Source organism: Dermacentor albipictus, chromosome 1 (assembly GCF_038994185.2).
Source record: "Dermacentor albipictus isolate Rhodes 1998 colony chromosome 1, USDA_Dalb.pri_finalv2, whole genome shotgun sequence".
NCBI lineage: Eukaryota > Metazoa > Arthropoda > Arachnida > Ixodida > Ixodidae > Dermacentor > Dermacentor albipictus.
The window spans coordinates 235,941,185-235,960,103 of record NC_091821.1 but is presented as its reverse complement, the minus strand read 5'-3'; the positions used below and the strand labels follow the sequence as shown (position 1 = coordinate 235,960,103).

The following is an 18,919-nucleotide window of genomic DNA, read 5'->3' as shown; positions in this document are numbered from 1 at the left end:
ACATTTCTTTCATTAATGTGTTTAATTTTTACTAACACAGTGTTTGAGAGAGTGATTATTGCTACATAACTATATTATACCCCCTTTTTTTTCTGTTTTTTCTGTTTTACGTGGATACGTACATGTTCATGGTTACTTTAGTGTACTATGGTAATTTACCTGTATACCCTTTACGTTATTGACTGTGAACTATATATTACTATCTATATTATCTATATTAGTAAACAAACTGTAACCCAAAATTTTTTTTGTTATTTCTGTTCTCAGTTTGTGTAAACTCGTGTATAATGTGTTAAAATGTGTAACGTTGTGTGTGTCCGCTCACTGCCAATGAACTACCACTAAATAATGTATAATAAAAGCTTATATTGGGGGTACAGGGGCCCCTGTCAGGCGCTGTGCGCCTTTTGCCCCTGCACCTTTCTTGAAAGTGTATTCAAGATGAAATAAACATTCATTCATTCATTCATTCATTCATTCATTCATTCATTCATTCATTCATTCATTCATTCATTCATTCATTCATTCATTCATTCATTCATTCATTCATTCATTCAATCTATGTCACGTAATGATATGCGTGACACCCAGCGTGCCCTGCAAGTGTCCTTCATATGGTTGTCGCTGTGAAAAGGAACACATGCACGTTAAACAGGAACGAGGGTGGAAACAGAACGCAGAAATGAACCAGAACACGTTGAATGCATACGGGAAATCAAAACTATGGGAAGAAAATTTTGTAAGGTATTTTATAGATACCACGCGATATCGATTCGGTTTCTACGCAGAGTGGCGAACGAAAATAATGCTTGCTGAACTTTGTGAGCGGCTGGTACCGCACAGTTCTCAGCGTCCAGACACACCGAGCCAAGTGACTAAAAACCGGCCTATATCGTTGCCTCGAGGACTCTAAACACAGTTTACCAACTAGTTACATTGCAGCAAAGGCAGCTAAAGGATACAGACGTCAAACTGATTTTCATTCATATAGTAGGATCTGACTAGCCGAGTATTGTTTTAAAAAAAAGAAGTAAAGAAAGTAGATATGTTGTACGCCAGTTTACGTCATCCTTCGTGAGGCACAGCAAGTAATGAGAGGCTACAATTGTGCCACCGAAAAGAGTGTTATGTTGAGGACGGCCAAATATAGAGACAAGTGGTCCTAGCGCTTCGCCAGATATATCTTATGCATGGCGCCTCGCTTTTTTCTTTATCTCTGTTCCCGAAGCATAAATAATTTTCTGCTTGCTTACTGCTTTGCATACTAAGAAAATAGCGGACCTCCTTAAAGACAGTAAGAAATGGCATGTAAATAAACCATACATTGTTTTATTTTATACGGGCGCCAAACCTCCAACAGAGTAGTCGGTTGTGTCGGGCAGGTCGCGGATAATAATCATTGAATCAAGGGATTTCCTTATTCTGAGAATTATGTTGAATTTGGCAACAGTTTATGAAAGTATGTGTGGGGAGTGCTGATTGCAGGGGGGGGGGGGGCGTGTTTCTTCTATGTTGTAATGTAGAAGAAATGAAAGAAAATAATGCTGTTGAATGAAAAAAAAATAATAGAACATAGTGAGGAAGATAACTACGAGTACATCAGACTGTCAACATATTTCCCGATTGTATTATGCTCTTGTCTCCTACAGTCATCCGTCCGATAGAAGGTCATCAGTTTTACGTTTTGTCCGAAGATCTATCAGAATTCGTTTGCGATAATTCGGGTAGCAGCGAGGCTAAGGCTTGAGCTTTTTCGGAGCGATATGAGAGTGAATATAGAGGCAGCACGAAAGGTAGTACATGTACACGCATTGTTTCGGGGTTCAAGTTGGAGTTCTCTGACATTGAGGCAGGGACATCACGTGCTCACCTGTTGTGTATTTATACAGGGTGTCCCAGCTAAATGTAGCCCGAGTTTAAAAATATGTCCATGCACTCTAAGACGACGCAACCAAATACATAGTGCTGGCTGTTGCAGGGAGTAAATCACACAATTTTTTGTATTCTGCTCAATTGCATAATTAGTCGATTAATTAACCAACTTCGGAAGCAACGATGTTAGGCAAAAAATTCCATTTAGGAAGTTGTAGGGCGCTTCGCAAAACGTCCGATTAAACAATTCCTCATTTTCTATCTGTTATGTATTAGTGTTTTTTCCGCTTATTGCAGATTCCCTCGAGCTAAAAAAAATATATAAAAAACGTGCCCGCTTGGGCGTCGTGATTGCAGCGCTCTCAAACGTTTCTCGTACAAACGAACATAGCAACTAGCAGGGTGTGCTGCCGCTTAAAAGGCGACAGGGCAGTGACGCAGGTGTTGGCTGTGCGATTCACACCACCAATGCGCTTCCCTCGCGGCGGTTCATGATGGCGATACACCCGCCGTGGTTGCTCAGTGGCTATGGTGTTGGGCTGCTGAGCACGAGGTCGCGGGATCGAATCCCGGCCACGGCGGCCGCATTTCGATGGGGGCGAAATGCGAAAACACCTGTGTACTTAGATTTAGGTGCACGTTAAAGAACCCCGGGTGGTCGAAATTTCCGGAGCCCTCCACTACGGCGTGCCTCATAATCAGAAAGTGGTTTTGGCACGTAAAACCCCATAATTTGATGATGGCGATAAGCAGACGCCGCGACAGCGCACCCCGCTGAAATGCTGTATGTTCGTTTGCACGCGGAGCGTTTGGGAGCCCTGCAATCACGGCGCGCAAGCGGACATGTCACGTGGTATTTTTCATTTCGCGGGTATCTACAGTAAGCGGAGAAACACTAATACTTAACAGATAGAAACTGTTTGATCGGACGTCTTGCAAAGCGCTTCACAACTTCCTAAATGAAATGCTTTTGCCCAACTTCGTTGCTTCAGAAGTTGGTTAATTAATCTCGACTAATTATCCAATTAAGCAAAATACAAGAAACAGCGTGAGCAACATCCATTTGGTCGCGTCGTTTTAGAGCGCATCGGCATATTTTTTAAACTCTGGCTAAAATTAGCTGGGACACCCTGTATACCCACGCGATCCAATCACTATTCGTGTCTGTCAAAGATACCAACGGCGCACCTTACAACTAGACTGCTGCGTTTACCTTTGTTTCTGTCACCTGATGTATCAATCGCAGTGATTACGGCGTCAGAACTGCTCGCAAAAAAAATTAAAAATGAAATTATCGGGTTTTACGTGCCAGAACAACGATCTAATTATGAGGCACGCCGTAGTGGGGGACTCCGGAATCATTTGGACGACCGGCAGTTCTTTATCGTGACGTGCACCTTAATTTAAGTACACGGGTGTTTTCGCCCCATCGAAATTACCGGGATTTGATCCCGCAACCTCGTGCTTAGCAGCCGAACACCACAGCCACTAAGCAACCAGGGCGGGTAGAACTGCTTGCAAGCATGCGTGAGTGCGCTGCTACCTGCCGACGTTGCTCGGAGAATATTGCGCTCAGCTAAACAATCGGCACATATGTCACTGTCTCGTTAAGTTGCAGAGTGGTTCGACAGCAGCCGCACTGTTTTTGTTGTTTTTTTTTTCGCCCCTTCGAGACCACACTTTATCTTTTACCGTCATGGTAAATGGCTTTACGGCACCCAACTGCGCACGGGAGACAAAACGCTCAATTTTCCTTACGACATGGCGAGAAATTGCGAAGGGCGTCTCGTCGCTGCGCCGAACGATCGGAATCCGCTCGCATTGGAGAACGGGCTGCGTGCAGTCGGCGTAATAGATGCGCCCATAAAGCATCGCAACTTATCAGACAGACGCACACAGAAAAGAAAAAAGAAAGGAACAAGGTGGCGGCGAAAGGCAACAAAATCCCCTTGCAGCAAAATTTCATGCGCACTTCTCCGTCCCAGCACACACCGCGTTTACGCACTGGAACGCTTCGGCACAGTATATACGTATACATGCGTATACGACACGCGTGGACGATATCTGGCGTGCGCGGTCACTATAGTTGCTTCGCAAGGTAATGACCCCGGCTTCGAAAGAGCAGACGCGCGCGAGGAAAGAAAAAAAAGACATCAAAGGAAAAACAATATCAAGAATCTGCGAAACTTGAGCGAAACCAAAATAAGAAACCAAGAAACCAGTAAGAAAAGCTGAAGCGAACTGTCAAAATGTATACCCAGTAGTTCATGACTCCAGTATATGAATTTAGCTTCTTACGGCAGTCCTCATGCCAGGACTGTGACGTCTTATATGTATATACATGCTGTGCAACGCTTACAAACGTAATGATAACCACGTATGCCGACGATAGGATTATAACGAGGCACAAAGGACTGCACAGATGAGTGAAATTAAGTGTTATAGCGAAGCAAACGGAAGGCAAAGCTGAAAGCAAAACTGGGAAACATTTCTTTATGATATGATGTTACTTTCTTGTTCGTTTGTTGCAGTTCTTTGCGAGGTATACAACAATAGCCACCACAAAACTATTCCGCAGAAGAATAGAAAAAAAAGTTTCCTCATCTGGACTGAAGAAGCAATTTCGAAGGCGCGAATATTTTTGAATATTTCCAGCACCACTCATCTACTCTTCCATACTTTTTTTAAGGGAGAGTAAAGTAATGCAATCAGCCTATAAATAAAAGCATTCAATGTGGGATAAAAGTCGACACAGATGAGAGAATTGCTGTTTGTTCAGCCAGAATGTGCCAGAGTAGCATTTGCATAAGCAACCTTTGTAACACAATTTTTAGCTGAACAGAAATAGCGCTTGCACAGACGCGTTGCAAGGAATGCCAATATATGTCACCGGAGATTTTTATTAGCTTTACTTTCTCTTTTTTTTCTCCCGAGATGCGATCCTATAGGCTACTTGGGTAAGCGGTCGTCAAGGCATCGAAGGCGCTTGCGACATACCGTAACTTCCCGAGCGTCATCTTGGACGCTGGAGTGTCTGCGCAGCGCTTGGTCAGTCGCACGGCTGAGAACCCTAATTGAGCGTTTGCCCGTACGCAGGTGTGCCCAGAGGGCGGCTCGGAGTGCCGTCGAAGGAAAGCCATCGCCCAAGCGACGGCCCGTTTGTCGAGTGGCTTTCCCGGTAGTCGGCGGCCGACCGTTTCCGCGTTGTGCAATCCATCTGTCGCGAACCATTCGCCCCGCATGACTTGGGCGCGCATTTACATGAGCGCCCTTCAATCCCGGTAAAAGCACGAGCGAGAAACGTATACGCACAATTTTCCTTGGTGCAGGCTGCGGCTCGCTGGGCACACCTGTCGAGAATGACGGAGTGAGGATTCACCTTGTGTGCAGAGCTGCGGCGGGATTTGCTGGAGACCTTGCGAAAAAGAAAGCGTGGGCAACCAGAACGTGGTCGTTTCACGTGCGACCTTGTCCGCGGCAGACAGAGGAGAACGCACCAACATATAGTCGTGCACGCAATGGTTCCTGCTTTTCATGCGGGCTGTCGGAGTGCGCACGCGCTAATTGTCCGTCGCTCGCGAACGCTCCTGTCGTCGGTAGCCAAGTTGTGTTTTGCGCTACGCGTGGCGGTATAGCGGCAACTTTAGCCATCACACGTATTTGGATGCTACCGAACACAAATGAGACAGATATACTCCGCTCGTCCTTATAGCGCGTGTGCGGTGTGGCTGGCAGCGGTCAGGTTTAAGCAGAGGCGCGTCTGCTGCTCCATTCCAGATCGACATTTTACGAAAAAAAAATTTATAATCAAGCGCAACATCGTGATTGCTGCCGTGCCTCATAACGCTGTTTCACGCTATATGCGCTTTATTTGCATACCTTCCCGGGTTGGGCGTTGGCTGCAGGGTTGGCTTGTATATTGGCGTATTTTTTAAATTAATTAATTAATTAATTAAGTTTTACTTCAATCCTTACTGGGAAATTAGGCAGCGTGGCTTAAAAAACAAAAGTGATTATAAAGCTTGCAAAAATCAGACACACATCGCAGCACAAAAGACAGCAGAATAGTGTTCTAACAAGCAGAACGAAAAAAAAGAAAGGGCTGCCTGACAGTTGTTTAGAAACGAAAACGTGAACACTCGGCAGAAGAACGTTTGTGAGCAATAATATTTATGGATATACGTATATGCGAAGGTTATGTGCGGATATTCCTCTTTCATATTTCATATCTGGCGCGCCACACCACGTGACAGACACGGCGAGTGTACACAGCGATGTCTGTCATTGATCATGCTATGTCGTGCTTGGATGTGTATACAAGACGGCGCGAGAATAAAACGGGGGTCTCCTTCTGTCACCCCAGTTCAGGGCGTTTGGGCTTCATCCAAGGAGCACGTCTGGCGTGCTCTAGACGGCGGCCCATCACAACAGGTTACATGTGCACCGAATGAACGCGCCAGCAAATAGCCGTGGCGTAGTTGTAGAGCGCCTGCCTCGGCTGCGGGATGTTGTGGGTTCGAGAGAGAGAAGGGAAGAAGAAAAGGCTGGGAGCTTAACCAGACTGAGTCCAGTTTGCTACCCTACATGTGTGGAGGGGAATGGAGAGAGAGAGAGAACTTAGGTGTAGGATGACTATAGTCGGGCACTCAAGTCTGTTGCCCTCAGGTAGTGAAAAGCGCTCGAACTGCTTTCTGGACGAATGAACTGTGAGGCCAGGCTCCCAAGATCTTCTCTTCCGTAAATGGCCTGTCATCCAGTCTAAGGCACACTGGAGAGCCTCACGTTGATTATCGAAGCGAGAACAGTGGCACAGAAGTTGACTGGTGGTCTCTTCACACTTGCACTTCGCGCACATTGGTGAATCCGCCATTCCAATACGATAGCTGTAGGAGTTGGTGAGTGCTACTCCTACCCACAGCCGACAAAGCAGTGTTGCGTCACGCCGTGGAAGGTTCCCTGGTAATTTAAGTTTCAGTGATGGGTCGAGGCTGTATAAACGATTCTCACCGTCGCCGGGCACCCACTGGTTCTTAATTGCGCACACGTATACCCCGGCCCGGCGTTCGGCTCTCTTCAGGGGTGATACGGTTGGGAAAGGAGTCTGCGCCCTATATTCCGGTCGAAACCCTCGTGAGCACAAAAAAAAAAAAATTGATGCTCGGGCCGCTCCTCCCGGGGCTATTTCCCATGTGGCGCCCCAAATGCACTTATTGGACCCCCTACTTGGCCCCCTATTGGAGTTGTGAACCCCCACGAGAGCCGAGCACGAGGCTAGGGAACATCTCTACCCATTACAAAAAGAAAAACGGTGGGGTTCCCGCGGCACCGGGATTTGAATTTTGTACCTGCCGCATACAAGGTGGTTGCTCTACCGCTATAGGTCCTCTGTATGCTGACCGACAAAATAGAGCTAGTAAGCACACTTCTAGTTCTGCGTAATAATAATAAAAAAAAAATGCTACGCGAAACCTGAACACGTAATGTCGGCTCATCGGTGTCACTAAAGCACACCGACCTCTTAACAGTAGAACACCATTATGTTCAACGGGTTCTTTGATTGAGTCATTCCATATGTTATGATGGGTGTGTATGTGCCCATTCTTGGCCAATCCTGCAAAACGAGTGCCAAGAATTGGTCACTGCGATACGAGAGGTCCTTGAATGTAGCTAGATATGTGTCGCACTTTCTCTGTGCATATATGCACCTGTTATCGACATACATTGCCTTCGTCATTGTGGTATCGCTGCACAGACAACCCAAACTGTGCATCCTCCTGAGTTGGTGGTTGCATTTAGCCAAAGTTTGGGAGGAGTGTAGTGCATACGTATGAAAATTGTGAGATTAGTGTTGCGACCTTTGTGGTGGATAAACATATACATTGCATGAGATTAGATATCGCATACGGTGCAAGTAAACAATTGTACGCGTTGCCGTTAGTTGCATCGCTTTAAGTTATCCGCTTCACATAGATTCCAACGCGTGCGTGGGATCGACGGAATTTTGTAACATATTCTATAGTTTCTATTTGTCGTGCAAAATCCAGAACAAGGAGTAACTCCGCGCTAGCGAAAATTTATGCTGCGTATACGCTACCTAATCGTTTCTTTGTCAGTTTTTAACAGGCTTGCAACACTTACAACGAAAGCTATATATTTTTGCTAAAGTTGTTTCTCTTAATGCGCCGTTTGTTATCATCTTTAGTTGTGCTTTCGACGATGAGGAACGTGCCGATCACAGCTTCGGAAATTGCTCTCTTAATGAGCCGTTCCTCTTCAGCTGGTTGATATTGCTTGTGTCAGAAATATTACCGATTTTAAACATGCTGTGATGCGTTTTTTTTTATCCTGCGGCTAAGTAGCCGGCGACCGATCTCCGAAAAATCCGCAACTTCAATCACTAACGGTGTGCCGATGGGCTGTATTGAGTTAAAATTAATACCTGCAGGATGTGCTACAACCATGTTTTAAGTGGCTTCCGCGTGCTTTATTTGCTTCTTTCTCCACAGGACCCATTGCTGGCGCCCTGAGCAGATTTTTGTCCGTTAGGGCAATCGTGACGACAGGAATCGTCACCACAGGCCTCGCTGTCAGCTGCTGCTTCTTTGCAGAAAACATCGTGGTCGTCGTCGTACTTGTGGGAATATTTTACGGTCAGTACGCAAATCTCAACGCACAGTATTAGCTTCACTTACCGGGACCAGTAACGCGACGAGCCTGGAGGTTTGCCTTTGCTGGTAAGCCGTGTTCAGTGAGTTCGTGCGCAACGGAGGACACAGATTGTGCTTGCCCCGTGTCCTCGATTGTGCTCGAACATTCTGGAGCAGTAAGATTATTGTAGAAACCAAAATCACGGACCCAGTTCGGCCTCTCGGATGTCGGAGTTGAGTCCAGAATTCGTCTAACTGGATTATGGTCACATATCCCAAGAGCGAAACACCTTCAATTTCGCACCTTGATAGGTGCCTCGAAAGTGTGTATAACAGGCTCGGATGAGGGTCTTAAAAATGAAAGGACATGCATGAAATAAAATCGACTAAGGCAGACGATATCTTCAAATTTCAATGAACAGGTTGTACGCTTCTCCGAGCTTTTATTGTCGTTCAATGATTTGTTTCTTTTTGGGTGTTGTTTCGCAACGCGTGCGCTTGTTTGTATGTACATCAACTCAGCGAGAATAATGCCAAACATAACTTTTTGCAGATCCTTGATTTCGCTGTGTTGCTTGATATCTCCTCGTTCATTAACCTTAATAAACAGCATGATTAACAATAATTTTAATAAATAGCTGAAAAATGGTGCGTACCTGCATGCGTCGTCTTTGTGCATTGGGCTGCCCTTATTTTTAATTTTATTTTCATTATCGTTCCACTTAGAAACTTAGCAGAATAAACGATATACCAGAAACGATCCCCTATATATAGACAGGCCTTTGACATGTTATGCTAATAAAGACAACTGCCGTCACCATCTGAATTTCTTTGTCAATCAGCGTAACATAAGCATGTATATTCCTTCATGACCAAGAAGCGCGCATGATGATAGCAGATGCCTATTGACTTGGTTGCCAAGAAGTTTAAATATTACACCCGAAAATTCACGCTTATCTGCGTTGTATTTGTGTTTCGCTGTGTCGTTTTACTGGCGCATTACTTTTTGAGCTAAACGAACGACAGTGACTTCATTTAGACGAGTGCACTTCTTGCTGCCCGTAATCAAGCACGACAAGCGGCAGTGCCAAGGTAAACGCTCAATAATAGCCACAGAGAACGCCATTTTTGCAGTAAACTTCTGTCCTGTTCGAGCATTTTACTACTGTACCTTTTCTTTTAGGTTTTTCGTTTGTTTGTTATATCCGTTGTACACGTATTGGTACTAGCTGCCGTACTGCCCTGCCTCGCACACAGGCACTGTTGCTTATGCGGGCTGGATATGTAACTGTGAAGAGAATGGATGTAATAAAGATTATTATTTTTATTTTTATATTCTGTGACCAAGCTTAAAAAAAACAGCGATCGATTATTTGCGCAGAAATAATCAGAAATGAGTTTCAGTCCTTATTTGCATATAAAAAGAGAACAGTCAAGATGAATGCTCGGATCCCCACACAGAGGCCTCTCTTAGATAGTAGTAGTTTGGTGCCTGGTTATAGAAATCAGCAGAATCAGCTGGAATTGAGAAATCAGCTGGAAAATTGAGATATATAGTGCGACTGTTGTCGGGCAATAAAGTTCCACGTCGGCGGCTGGTACATGAAAAGCGCTGCGCGCTCGATCAGCTAAACTTTAGTACAGTCCCTTTTATTATCGGTAATGTAAACCATTTTCACTGCTCCAGTCGACGACCAATGTTTTTGTTGGAATTACTCATTAGGTACTGATTTTGCACTGTCGTCTCTTCCATGACGCCGCCGACATTCCCGAAAAGCTATATTCTCAACGTCATCTTGGAGAACAAAAATAAATCGACGATTGCCGATTAACTTCGGAAAATAGGGCGGACAGTTGATCAGATGTCTTTGCACATGACACGTAGCCGCATCCCTAGTTGTGCCGACTGTTCCTTTGCGCATTCGTCATGGTCCCAACTTAGGAGCAAATCTTTTTCTTAGCAAGAGCTTCCTTGAAAATGGGCCGAATGGTCTCGCGGTTAAGTTGTGGTCCTCGCTCCATTCCGTGGATAGCTTTCTGGCGGTGACTGTATAGTTCACTGCCAGAAAGCTATATCGTAGTGACTGACTGGCAGTTCGAGAACTTGCAGCACGATTTCTTCACAAAAGCTACGACAGGGATATACACCTTCCTTAGATTATGCACATCTTCCTTATGCTTACGAAATCGAGCATGTCAGACAAGCGTACGCGGAATGGGGCATTTCACTGTGGGCAGTTTTTATCGTTGCACAGGTCTATACGATCACCTGATTTAATTTTTTTTTTTTTTGCAATATCGAGGATGATGAGGACGAAACCGGATGAAGACGTCTCCCCGGAGCAGATCTGCAGATACCGCAGATCTGATTTGCCATAAAATAGAAGAGGTCTTCATGCCAGCATATATATATATATATATATATATATATATATATATATATATATATATATATATATATATATATATATATCATGCAACAGAGGTTTAATAGTCGCTATAATAAAAAAGCGATAGAAGCAGCCCAAGTTAAACTGTTAAATTCTGGGTTTTTACATGACAAAACTACGATCTGATTATGAGGCACGCCTTAGTGGGGGGCTCCAAATTAATTCTGAATCGTTCTTTAACGTTTGCTTAAATCTAGATACACGAAAGTTGTTTTTTTTTTTCATTTCGCCCCCATCGAAATAGGGCCGCCGCGGCCGGGGTCGAACCCTCGACCTCGGGCTCGTCAGGGCAACGCAATAGTCACTAAGCTGCAGCGGCGGGTGAAAGAAATAGGACGAATGCATTGATGTAAAACGGTGCAACCTCTAAAACGAGACGGAAACCCTCAATATATGCAGAAGCAGGCGCGCGCACTTTCTTCTTTTTTTCCCCTCAATGCCACGTTAAAGCTCCAATCCGGCTTTCGCAGGTGCCGGAACGGGGATGGTCTGCAACCTGACGCCATTGTTGCTTACCGAACACTTCGAGAAGCACCGTGCCATAGCCTGCGGTGTGGCCTACTCGGGCTCCACCATTGGCTCCTTTTTCTGGCCCCCGTTGCTCGAGTACCTAATCAACGAGTTCGGGCTGCGCGGAGCGCTGCTCATCTACGGCAGCACCATCCTGCACGGCGTCATGGGCTCCATCTTGCTGACGCCCCTCTACCAGGCGCCGCGCAAGGAAAGCGAAGCCGACACCGTCAAGCCAGACGGCGAGGACGAGAAGATGCTCGAGCCGCTCCGCGAGAAGTGCCAGAGCCTCGACTTCCACCCGTTCCAGAACGGACACACCACCGCGCACGGCGGCAACATCGGAAGGCGCCACTCTTCGCGCATGTCCGTTCGCTCCGCCCTCGGTGACGGCGACAGCGCGTGCGCAGTGTCCGTGTCCGGCCTCTGCATGGTGGTCTCCGACGGCGAGCAGTGGCGCAGCCGGGACGAACACCTGGACCGCAGGTGCAGTCCAGCGACCAGTCTGAAGAAGCTGAACGAGCCCGGTCCCCTGGCCCCGCTGTGGGAGGCAGCGCCCGACGCTACTCTGAACAACCCGCACAACGGGAAGCAGCCTCCGAAGGCCCCGCTGGCCGACGACGGTGGCACCACCCCTTCCCTGTGCGGAAACATCATTCGCGTTGTGCTGAACGACCTGAAGCTGCTGGGCAACCAGTACTTCATCGTAGTCACCACCTCGGCAGTAGGCTTTTTCTTCGTGTTTAGCACGTTCATTATCATCATTCCTGATTACGCCACGGACAAGGGCCTGTCGATAAGCGACGGAGTGTTTCTGCTCTCTGTGTATGGCATATCGGACCTGTTCAGCAAGCCGATTCCTGGTCTTTTGGCGTACAAGAATATAATGGACAACAAAGGAATATTTATTAGTGGAGGAATCATCACGGGCTCCACAATGATTATCATGCCCTTTATGGACAGCTACTGGTTCTTTGTGGTGGTGACCCTGCTGTTCGGCCTTGTGACCGGTGGACTCATATTTATGACTCCTGTCCTTCTAACCGAGTTCCTTGGACCCCAGCTAGCAGTTATGGCCTTTGGACTATGCAACCTCTTCATCGGCATCACTTGCCTACTTAGACCCTTCATCATAGGTGAGACCGAAGGTGCCAGTAGCTTTTCCCCGCTTTGTTTCTTAGCGGCAACATCAGAAAGAAGTACAAAACTACATTAATATTATTTACTTATTTATTTAATCATTTATTTATTTATTTATTGAGGTAGTTATTTAGTTAGTTAGTTAGTTAGTTAGTTAGTTAGTTAGTTAGTTAGTTAGTTAGTTAGTTAGTTAGTTAGTTAGTTAGTTAGTTAGTTAGTTAGTTAGTTAGTTAGTTAGTTCAAATACATTTGCTTGAGCAGCCATTAAGGATGTACGTAAGCTGCTCATTTGGGCCAGCACAATTGCTGTTATCCTTCTGCCCTCAGTATATGGACGAAGGAACAGCTTATCAATAGACCCGCACATTCTACAGGGTAATTGTGCCGCTAAGTGATCCCAAACGACAGCATGCAAACCTTGGATATTAAAGAAAAGGCAACTTAAAATCAAACATCCTGTTACTGCCCGGACGAAAAGAAATTGAAGTTTGTACGCGCATAATGGTGGCGGATAGATGTACGTAATTAAACTACGCACAGGAGTATGCAACTATTCTTTTCAGAGGAAACACGGAATAAAGTTTTTGTAAAAAGTACGCAAGGCACAGCGAGAGAGACCTGGGCATTTATCGTTTCTTGTGGTGAGACTACGGTTGCTTGCTCACCGTTCCAACGCTTCGGGGTCAAAGGTGGGCTCTCGATCCAAACAGCTCTTTTGAACTCACGAGTGCCGCTCGACGCCCGACCCCAACGGCAGCTCCTGTCAAATGCGCATTGGCTCACGTGCTTTCCACGAAGGCTGCTCCTAACCAAACTTGTCGTAAAAAGCGGTTCATTATTAAAGTGCATTAAAATTTTTCCCAAGAGGCTTTAGTTTACTCTGCAGTGCCTCGCTCATTTTCAAATGTTGCATTTCTTTAAGAACGTTTCCGGTAACGTCAAAAGCCTACCCCGGCTTCATTTGTGCGCTGAGGTCAGCAGAGATCTCCTCCTCTGTGCACGTTCAGATTGCCGCTTGGTCACAGAGGAAGGGGCTACAAAAATGTACACGTACGACTGCAGCCTTTCGACGCGTGCTTCCTTTTCTTTTTCCAGGTTACTTCAAGGACAACTGGCACAGCTATAACGGCCTTTTCTACACCATGGCGGTAGCATGCATTCTGTCTTCGCTCAGTTGGTACGTTGGGCCACTAGTGGACAAAGTATGGACGTTTGTGAGCAGGTCAAGCAAGCCCACCCAGCCACAAGAAGTTTGAAGAATTGATGTGCGCCAAAACTAGGGCAGGACCCTACTGATGTATCACGCTTGCAAGAACGGTGAGACTGACGCCTCAGACGCTGTTTTTCGCGCGTGAAGGAATAGGTTTGTCTGTGCGCTACTTGTGTTGTGCCTCGTGAACTGTCAAGGTGCTTGCACAGCAGAGAAACGGAGGCCAAGTCAGCGTTCCTAACTTTACCCATTGTGAACACAGACTGCGACAGCCATCGTTCGGAACTGCGTCATTGTTACTCAGCGGTGATGTGCATACATACGCGTCTTGCGCTAAAACCATATGAAGACCACTTTGCATAATTACCTTTTCATTATTAAATACCTCATTGTTGCTGCTTCGGTTATCATTCATTTATATCCGTCCATAAAGCCGATCACTACAGCATTCTTTTAAAGAAAAGTGAAATTCCTTAAGGTCTTTTGATAAAGGCTGTGGTGAAAACAATATGTTAGGCGATCAAGAATACAGCATGGGCTTCTTTCACTTAAAAAGAAAGAAAGAAGGAAAGAGAAAAATGTAAAAAAAGAACACCTTTACTCGCGTTTCAGAATTCTTGGCAAAACAACTTAATAATTCATGCCTTACAAGGATTTGACCTTGTTTATTCTACGCTGTATAAAATCGAACCTTCTAGCCCTCCTTCCGCCCAAGAAGAAAGAACGGAACGAAGGAATAAACATTATAGAAAAGGTGGAAATGAAGATATCGTCAAAATTGATGCGTAAATTAAGCGTCCTGTGCTGAGCTTCTAATCCAGGCGTGGATAGCTTCACTATATAAATGTCCTGTGCTGAGCTTTTAGTCCAGGTGTGAATAGGTTCGCTATACGGCCCCTAGGCAGATATAACATAACAATTTCTTTTCGTCCGACCTATAGTTCATTATCACCCGCCGTTCGGGAACGGTCTACAATGGTGATAACGGCCGGGTGTTGGCCAGGTGTTGTGCCACACTGCGTGCCTATCATCGAGGCAACGGGCGCTGCAACCCCCCTCCCCGCCCCCCTCGTTTTTCTGAAGGCCTTGTGACTGACAACCTGCCAAGTCCCACGAAACAGCCGATCTGTTCCCGTGGATCGAACTGAGGAATCCGGTGGCGCGCCGCACCAAGACTGCTGCCGCGACGAAAGAGGAATGCGACGCGGGTGACGTCAGCCCCACCGGCCCGCCTCGTTCCTGCCGACGATGGATTGCCAAGGCGGAACCGGCCCATTGTTAAGTCCCACTAGCAGCCCCGTCAGTCTGGTGCGCTCTTCGGCACCGCTACTTGTATGCTATTACCTGCTATATCTGTATACATAATGTATAAAGCTGTTCGTCTCCTCTTCGTCTGCTACAAGAGTCTGCCTCTTGTCCTCCACCCCGAGTCGCAATTCCAGGTGAAGCACGAAAAGGAATAATTTTGGAACAGAGCTGTTGCATTATTCCAGCCGCAACACATTCGTGCAGGTGCATTTAGTTCCAAATACCGCGCAATGCGAAACATCTATAGGAGTGTCACACATGTGTCATACATATATATGTCGCATATATGCAATATCAATAACAGAGTAAACGACACCTTGAGCTGCAACGCCCTATAGCTGTTTGCTTGCACAGGTCCAAATAATATTTTGCGAATTTGCTTTAATGCATTGCGACTACGATTCGTTCAGGCAGAAACGTAGTTGCGACCGTATAGAAACAAAACGATGCATCGCAGCATTTCCGGAGTCCCTGCACAGGACGTGACTTGAGCGGCGAAACGAAACGAGAGGCGTTGAGCCACGTTTGCAGGAGACGCGGCGCCTGCAATGGCGTTCATGGACAGCACGGGAGCACGTGAGCGGCACAGGAATGATTACCAACGCGCATTCATGTATATTTCAACAGGTTGCCTCACCACGAGTCCCGCGCCGTGTCCAAGCGCCGATACGGCGGCGGCGCGCAGCGTTTTTACGCTGCCGTGCCGTGCGCGTAGCACGCACGTACTTTCGGCACCGGTGTCGCCATGTAACCCTCCCAATCCCGCCTGCATAGGCCTGCCTTTTTCACACGACACGGACCTCGCGCGCGGGGCTTTCACTGAACACCGCGCTCGACCTGCCACGATTGCTTCATTAGTGGGCTTTGCGACAAGAGGCGGCTGCCGGTTGCTGGCGGAGCAAGCGCGTTGACGACAGCGCTATTTCATCGGCGCCGATTACATCGTGTCGCGCGACTCGCGAGTGGGTTGACGCAGGGACATAACAACCGGTCAGAGGTTAAAGGCCTAACCACTGGCACGCGTCGGCACGCGCCGACAGCAGACGCGTCGGTTGGAGCAAAAGGGCACGCAACCACTGGAGAGAACCCCTGACGCGCGCCGACGCTCGCTCCTCGGCTGCGGCGCACTGTTGCTGGAATATTTTGTCTTCGTCCGTCAAAGTCCGGCCTAAAACAGACTGCTGCAAACTAAGCTTTAAACAATAAGTTAGTGATGTGTATGTTCTTTTAGATATAGAAAAAAAAAACACGTTTGTTTAATGAATGTACGCCTGCCGCAACAGTTTTTTTTTTTTTTGCGCTCGCGCTCGCGCGTTGTCTGTCTACAAGATCGCTTTGCAAACACCTGCACCACCATGCCACATCATATCAAAAGCCGTTATACGATTTCATTTTTGATAGCTCATACGGAGCCAACTACGTAAGAATTAGGCGTGCAAACTATCATTGAAAAAAATATGCGTTAGAAATATTGTCACGCAGTAGTGACGGTGAAAAACGATGAGTGAAAACGTGGAGTTACAAGTTCAACTATTTATTAGGCGAACTTGTGACCAGCAAAAGCAACACTCAATCGCAACGACAGCGGCGAGCAAAGTCGGCGACCGTCGAAAATATCATCTGTGGGCTTTCATATATATCAGTGGTCGAAAGTTCGAGCGTATTGGCTCCATGGTGGCCGCGCGCCTTCCAGAAACTACTACACAATACGTGTTGCGTATGCGGATTATACAAGGTTCGTCGACAATAGACTACCGAAAGAACCATCGATAATATTCGCGAGACTACGTGCAGGCGCGTCCTGCGCCGAGCGACAACGTTTATTATTTAGCCGGTGAAATACGGTCACCGGTTATAGAAAAAAAGTATGCGTGTCAATATAATTATGCTTGTTGGTGCGTGAAAGAAACGTGAAAAAGTGGGTTCTGAGAAAATCGGCAAAAAGAACTGAAACACTTGTAACAATCACAAAAAAAAGAACATCTAGAATAGCTAAAATTTACGTAATTCGTACAGCCTGTCTCCTCCCGATTCTTAATTCTGTCAAATCTTACCCATGGAGCACGTCATTTATTATTCTGGGTTGTTTTGAAGCATCAAAAACACATCGGGAGGCCTGCATATTTGAGTGTAATAATTCCACTCTGTAAGGGCCATGTTCTATTGTAACTGGTTTCAATATGTCAAGTCTGTCTTTCTCGACATTAATGAAATGACATACCGTCAAATAATACGAGCTTGAGAATAGGAGGGATCTAATAGGTGTATTTCGTTGCCCTTTGCCATGTACTACTATTGAAGCCCTTATTCGAATGTATGGGGGCCGCTCATTTGCATAATATAAGAACTATATATATAAACAGGTTACTTCCACAATTTATACAGTTCGAGTGAACACTAAAATAAATACCAGTTTATTGTTCTCAGCCTACTATAATGCTTTGACTGAGAAAGACATTCAATTTGTTCTGTCAGGCACACAATAATTGCTGTTGCATATTATTCTATTGCACAACACTGGATACAGAAGCCAACCGTCATTGAAACTTATTAGAAGAAAATCACAAGGCATATGATCATGCGCGTAGCATTTTATTGCACTTTCTTAATTCATGCCTTTTTTTATTGTACAAAAGCTACTGCACTGAAATAATATACTAGTACACACTTAAAAAGCACGATATTATGCTACAATAATAATCAATCAAATGTTTATTACAGTGCCAAGGAACAGCTAGAGAGCCTTCGTACTAGTGCACTTAAAAAGCAATATGTGAGACAAAATGCACAGAAAACATGAGTGTGGTAGACAAAACAATGCGAGACAGAGAAAGAAATAGGAAAAAAGAAAACGAAGAAGTGTAAAAGGGAGTTAATCATGCATGATTATCTACAGATACACAAAACACAGGAAATGAACTCTGAGGTATGTCCATACAGGCACAGCTCTTTTTACATGTTTTTTGGAGTCGAATCATATATGCAGTCTTTAATGTTGCACAGTCTTTAATGCAACAAGGCCAGGCAAAGAATGCGGAATGCTGCCTGGTATACTGTTGCTGCACGAACAATTGCATATGATCAAGAAGCTTTGGGGAATGTATAATGCCATGGGCCAGCTTATACACGAACAAAAGGTCTTAAGTCTTGAGTCTAGAGGCATAATGTTGCAGTGGAGGTGTTAACTTGTTAATCAAACACATTCTGCAAAGATGCATTGGGGAACTTCGTTTTGAGTTGATCTTTTCCTGAATAGTTTATAGTATCGCAGCGAGAAACGTTTTAGTGGAAGCTGAAGAGACTTTGGCAGTTTAAGCATACGTGCTGCACAAAGCACTGATAAAACCTTTTTACCTTCCCCGCAATGCGCTCGCACCATCTGCTCTCTCTATAAACAAAAAAAGAGACCAAAAGCCAATTACAGTTTCATTGACTCAGTAGGTGCTGCTTCTCAAGCAGGCATCGAAGCAATCCTGGTATACGCGGCTGCATGCATAGGTCTTGTATGATGCAGGTCTTCCTATGCACTGTACACCTTGCACATATTGCAAACAGATCATTTCTTTTTGCAGTGCTCAAATATAAGGACACATTGACTCAAACATGACTGCGCTGCGTCATGTTTCCTTCAGTGCGTCAGCGTTCTTGAGCGCCGCACAAGCGATTTATCCCAAACTAGCCCATGCAGTTGACAAAATTGAGTGAAGGAGTACTGTGAACTTGTACTGAACTGGATTCACATGCCGAATAGAATAGCGTACTGTCAGCTGAAACGGACGGCA

The 18,919-nt window shown here is 45.8% G+C and overlaps 2 protein-coding genes across 3 annotated transcripts in view; one reads left to right on the top strand and one right to left on the bottom strand.

Moving 5' to 3' along the window:
* Positions 1–5,281, bottom strand: part of Eip75B (Ecdysone-induced protein 75B) — a 370,621-nt gene extending 365,340 nt beyond the window's left edge. The window contains exon 1 of the mRNA XM_065430960.2: positions 5,185–5,281. The gene's annotated coding sequence lies outside the window, so the exon portion shown is untranslated. The remainder of the gene's footprint in view (positions 1–5,184) is intronic.
* LOC135901244 (monocarboxylate transporter 5-like) overlaps positions 1–14,228 on the top strand; it is a 75,168-nt gene extending 60,940 nt beyond the window's left edge. For both annotated transcript variants that reach the window (XM_065430963.1, XM_065430964.1), the window contains 3 exons: positions 8,379–8,522; positions 11,440–12,615; positions 13,715–14,228. In XM_065430963.1, the coding sequence (XP_065287035.1) occupies positions 8,379–8,522; positions 11,440–12,615; positions 13,715–13,875 (1,481 nt within the window). In that variant the 3' untranslated portion in view covers positions 13,876–14,228. The remainder of the gene's footprint in view (positions 1–8,378; positions 8,523–11,439; positions 12,616–13,714) is intronic.
* The last annotated feature ends 4,691 nt before the right edge of the window (positions 14,229–18,919 follow it).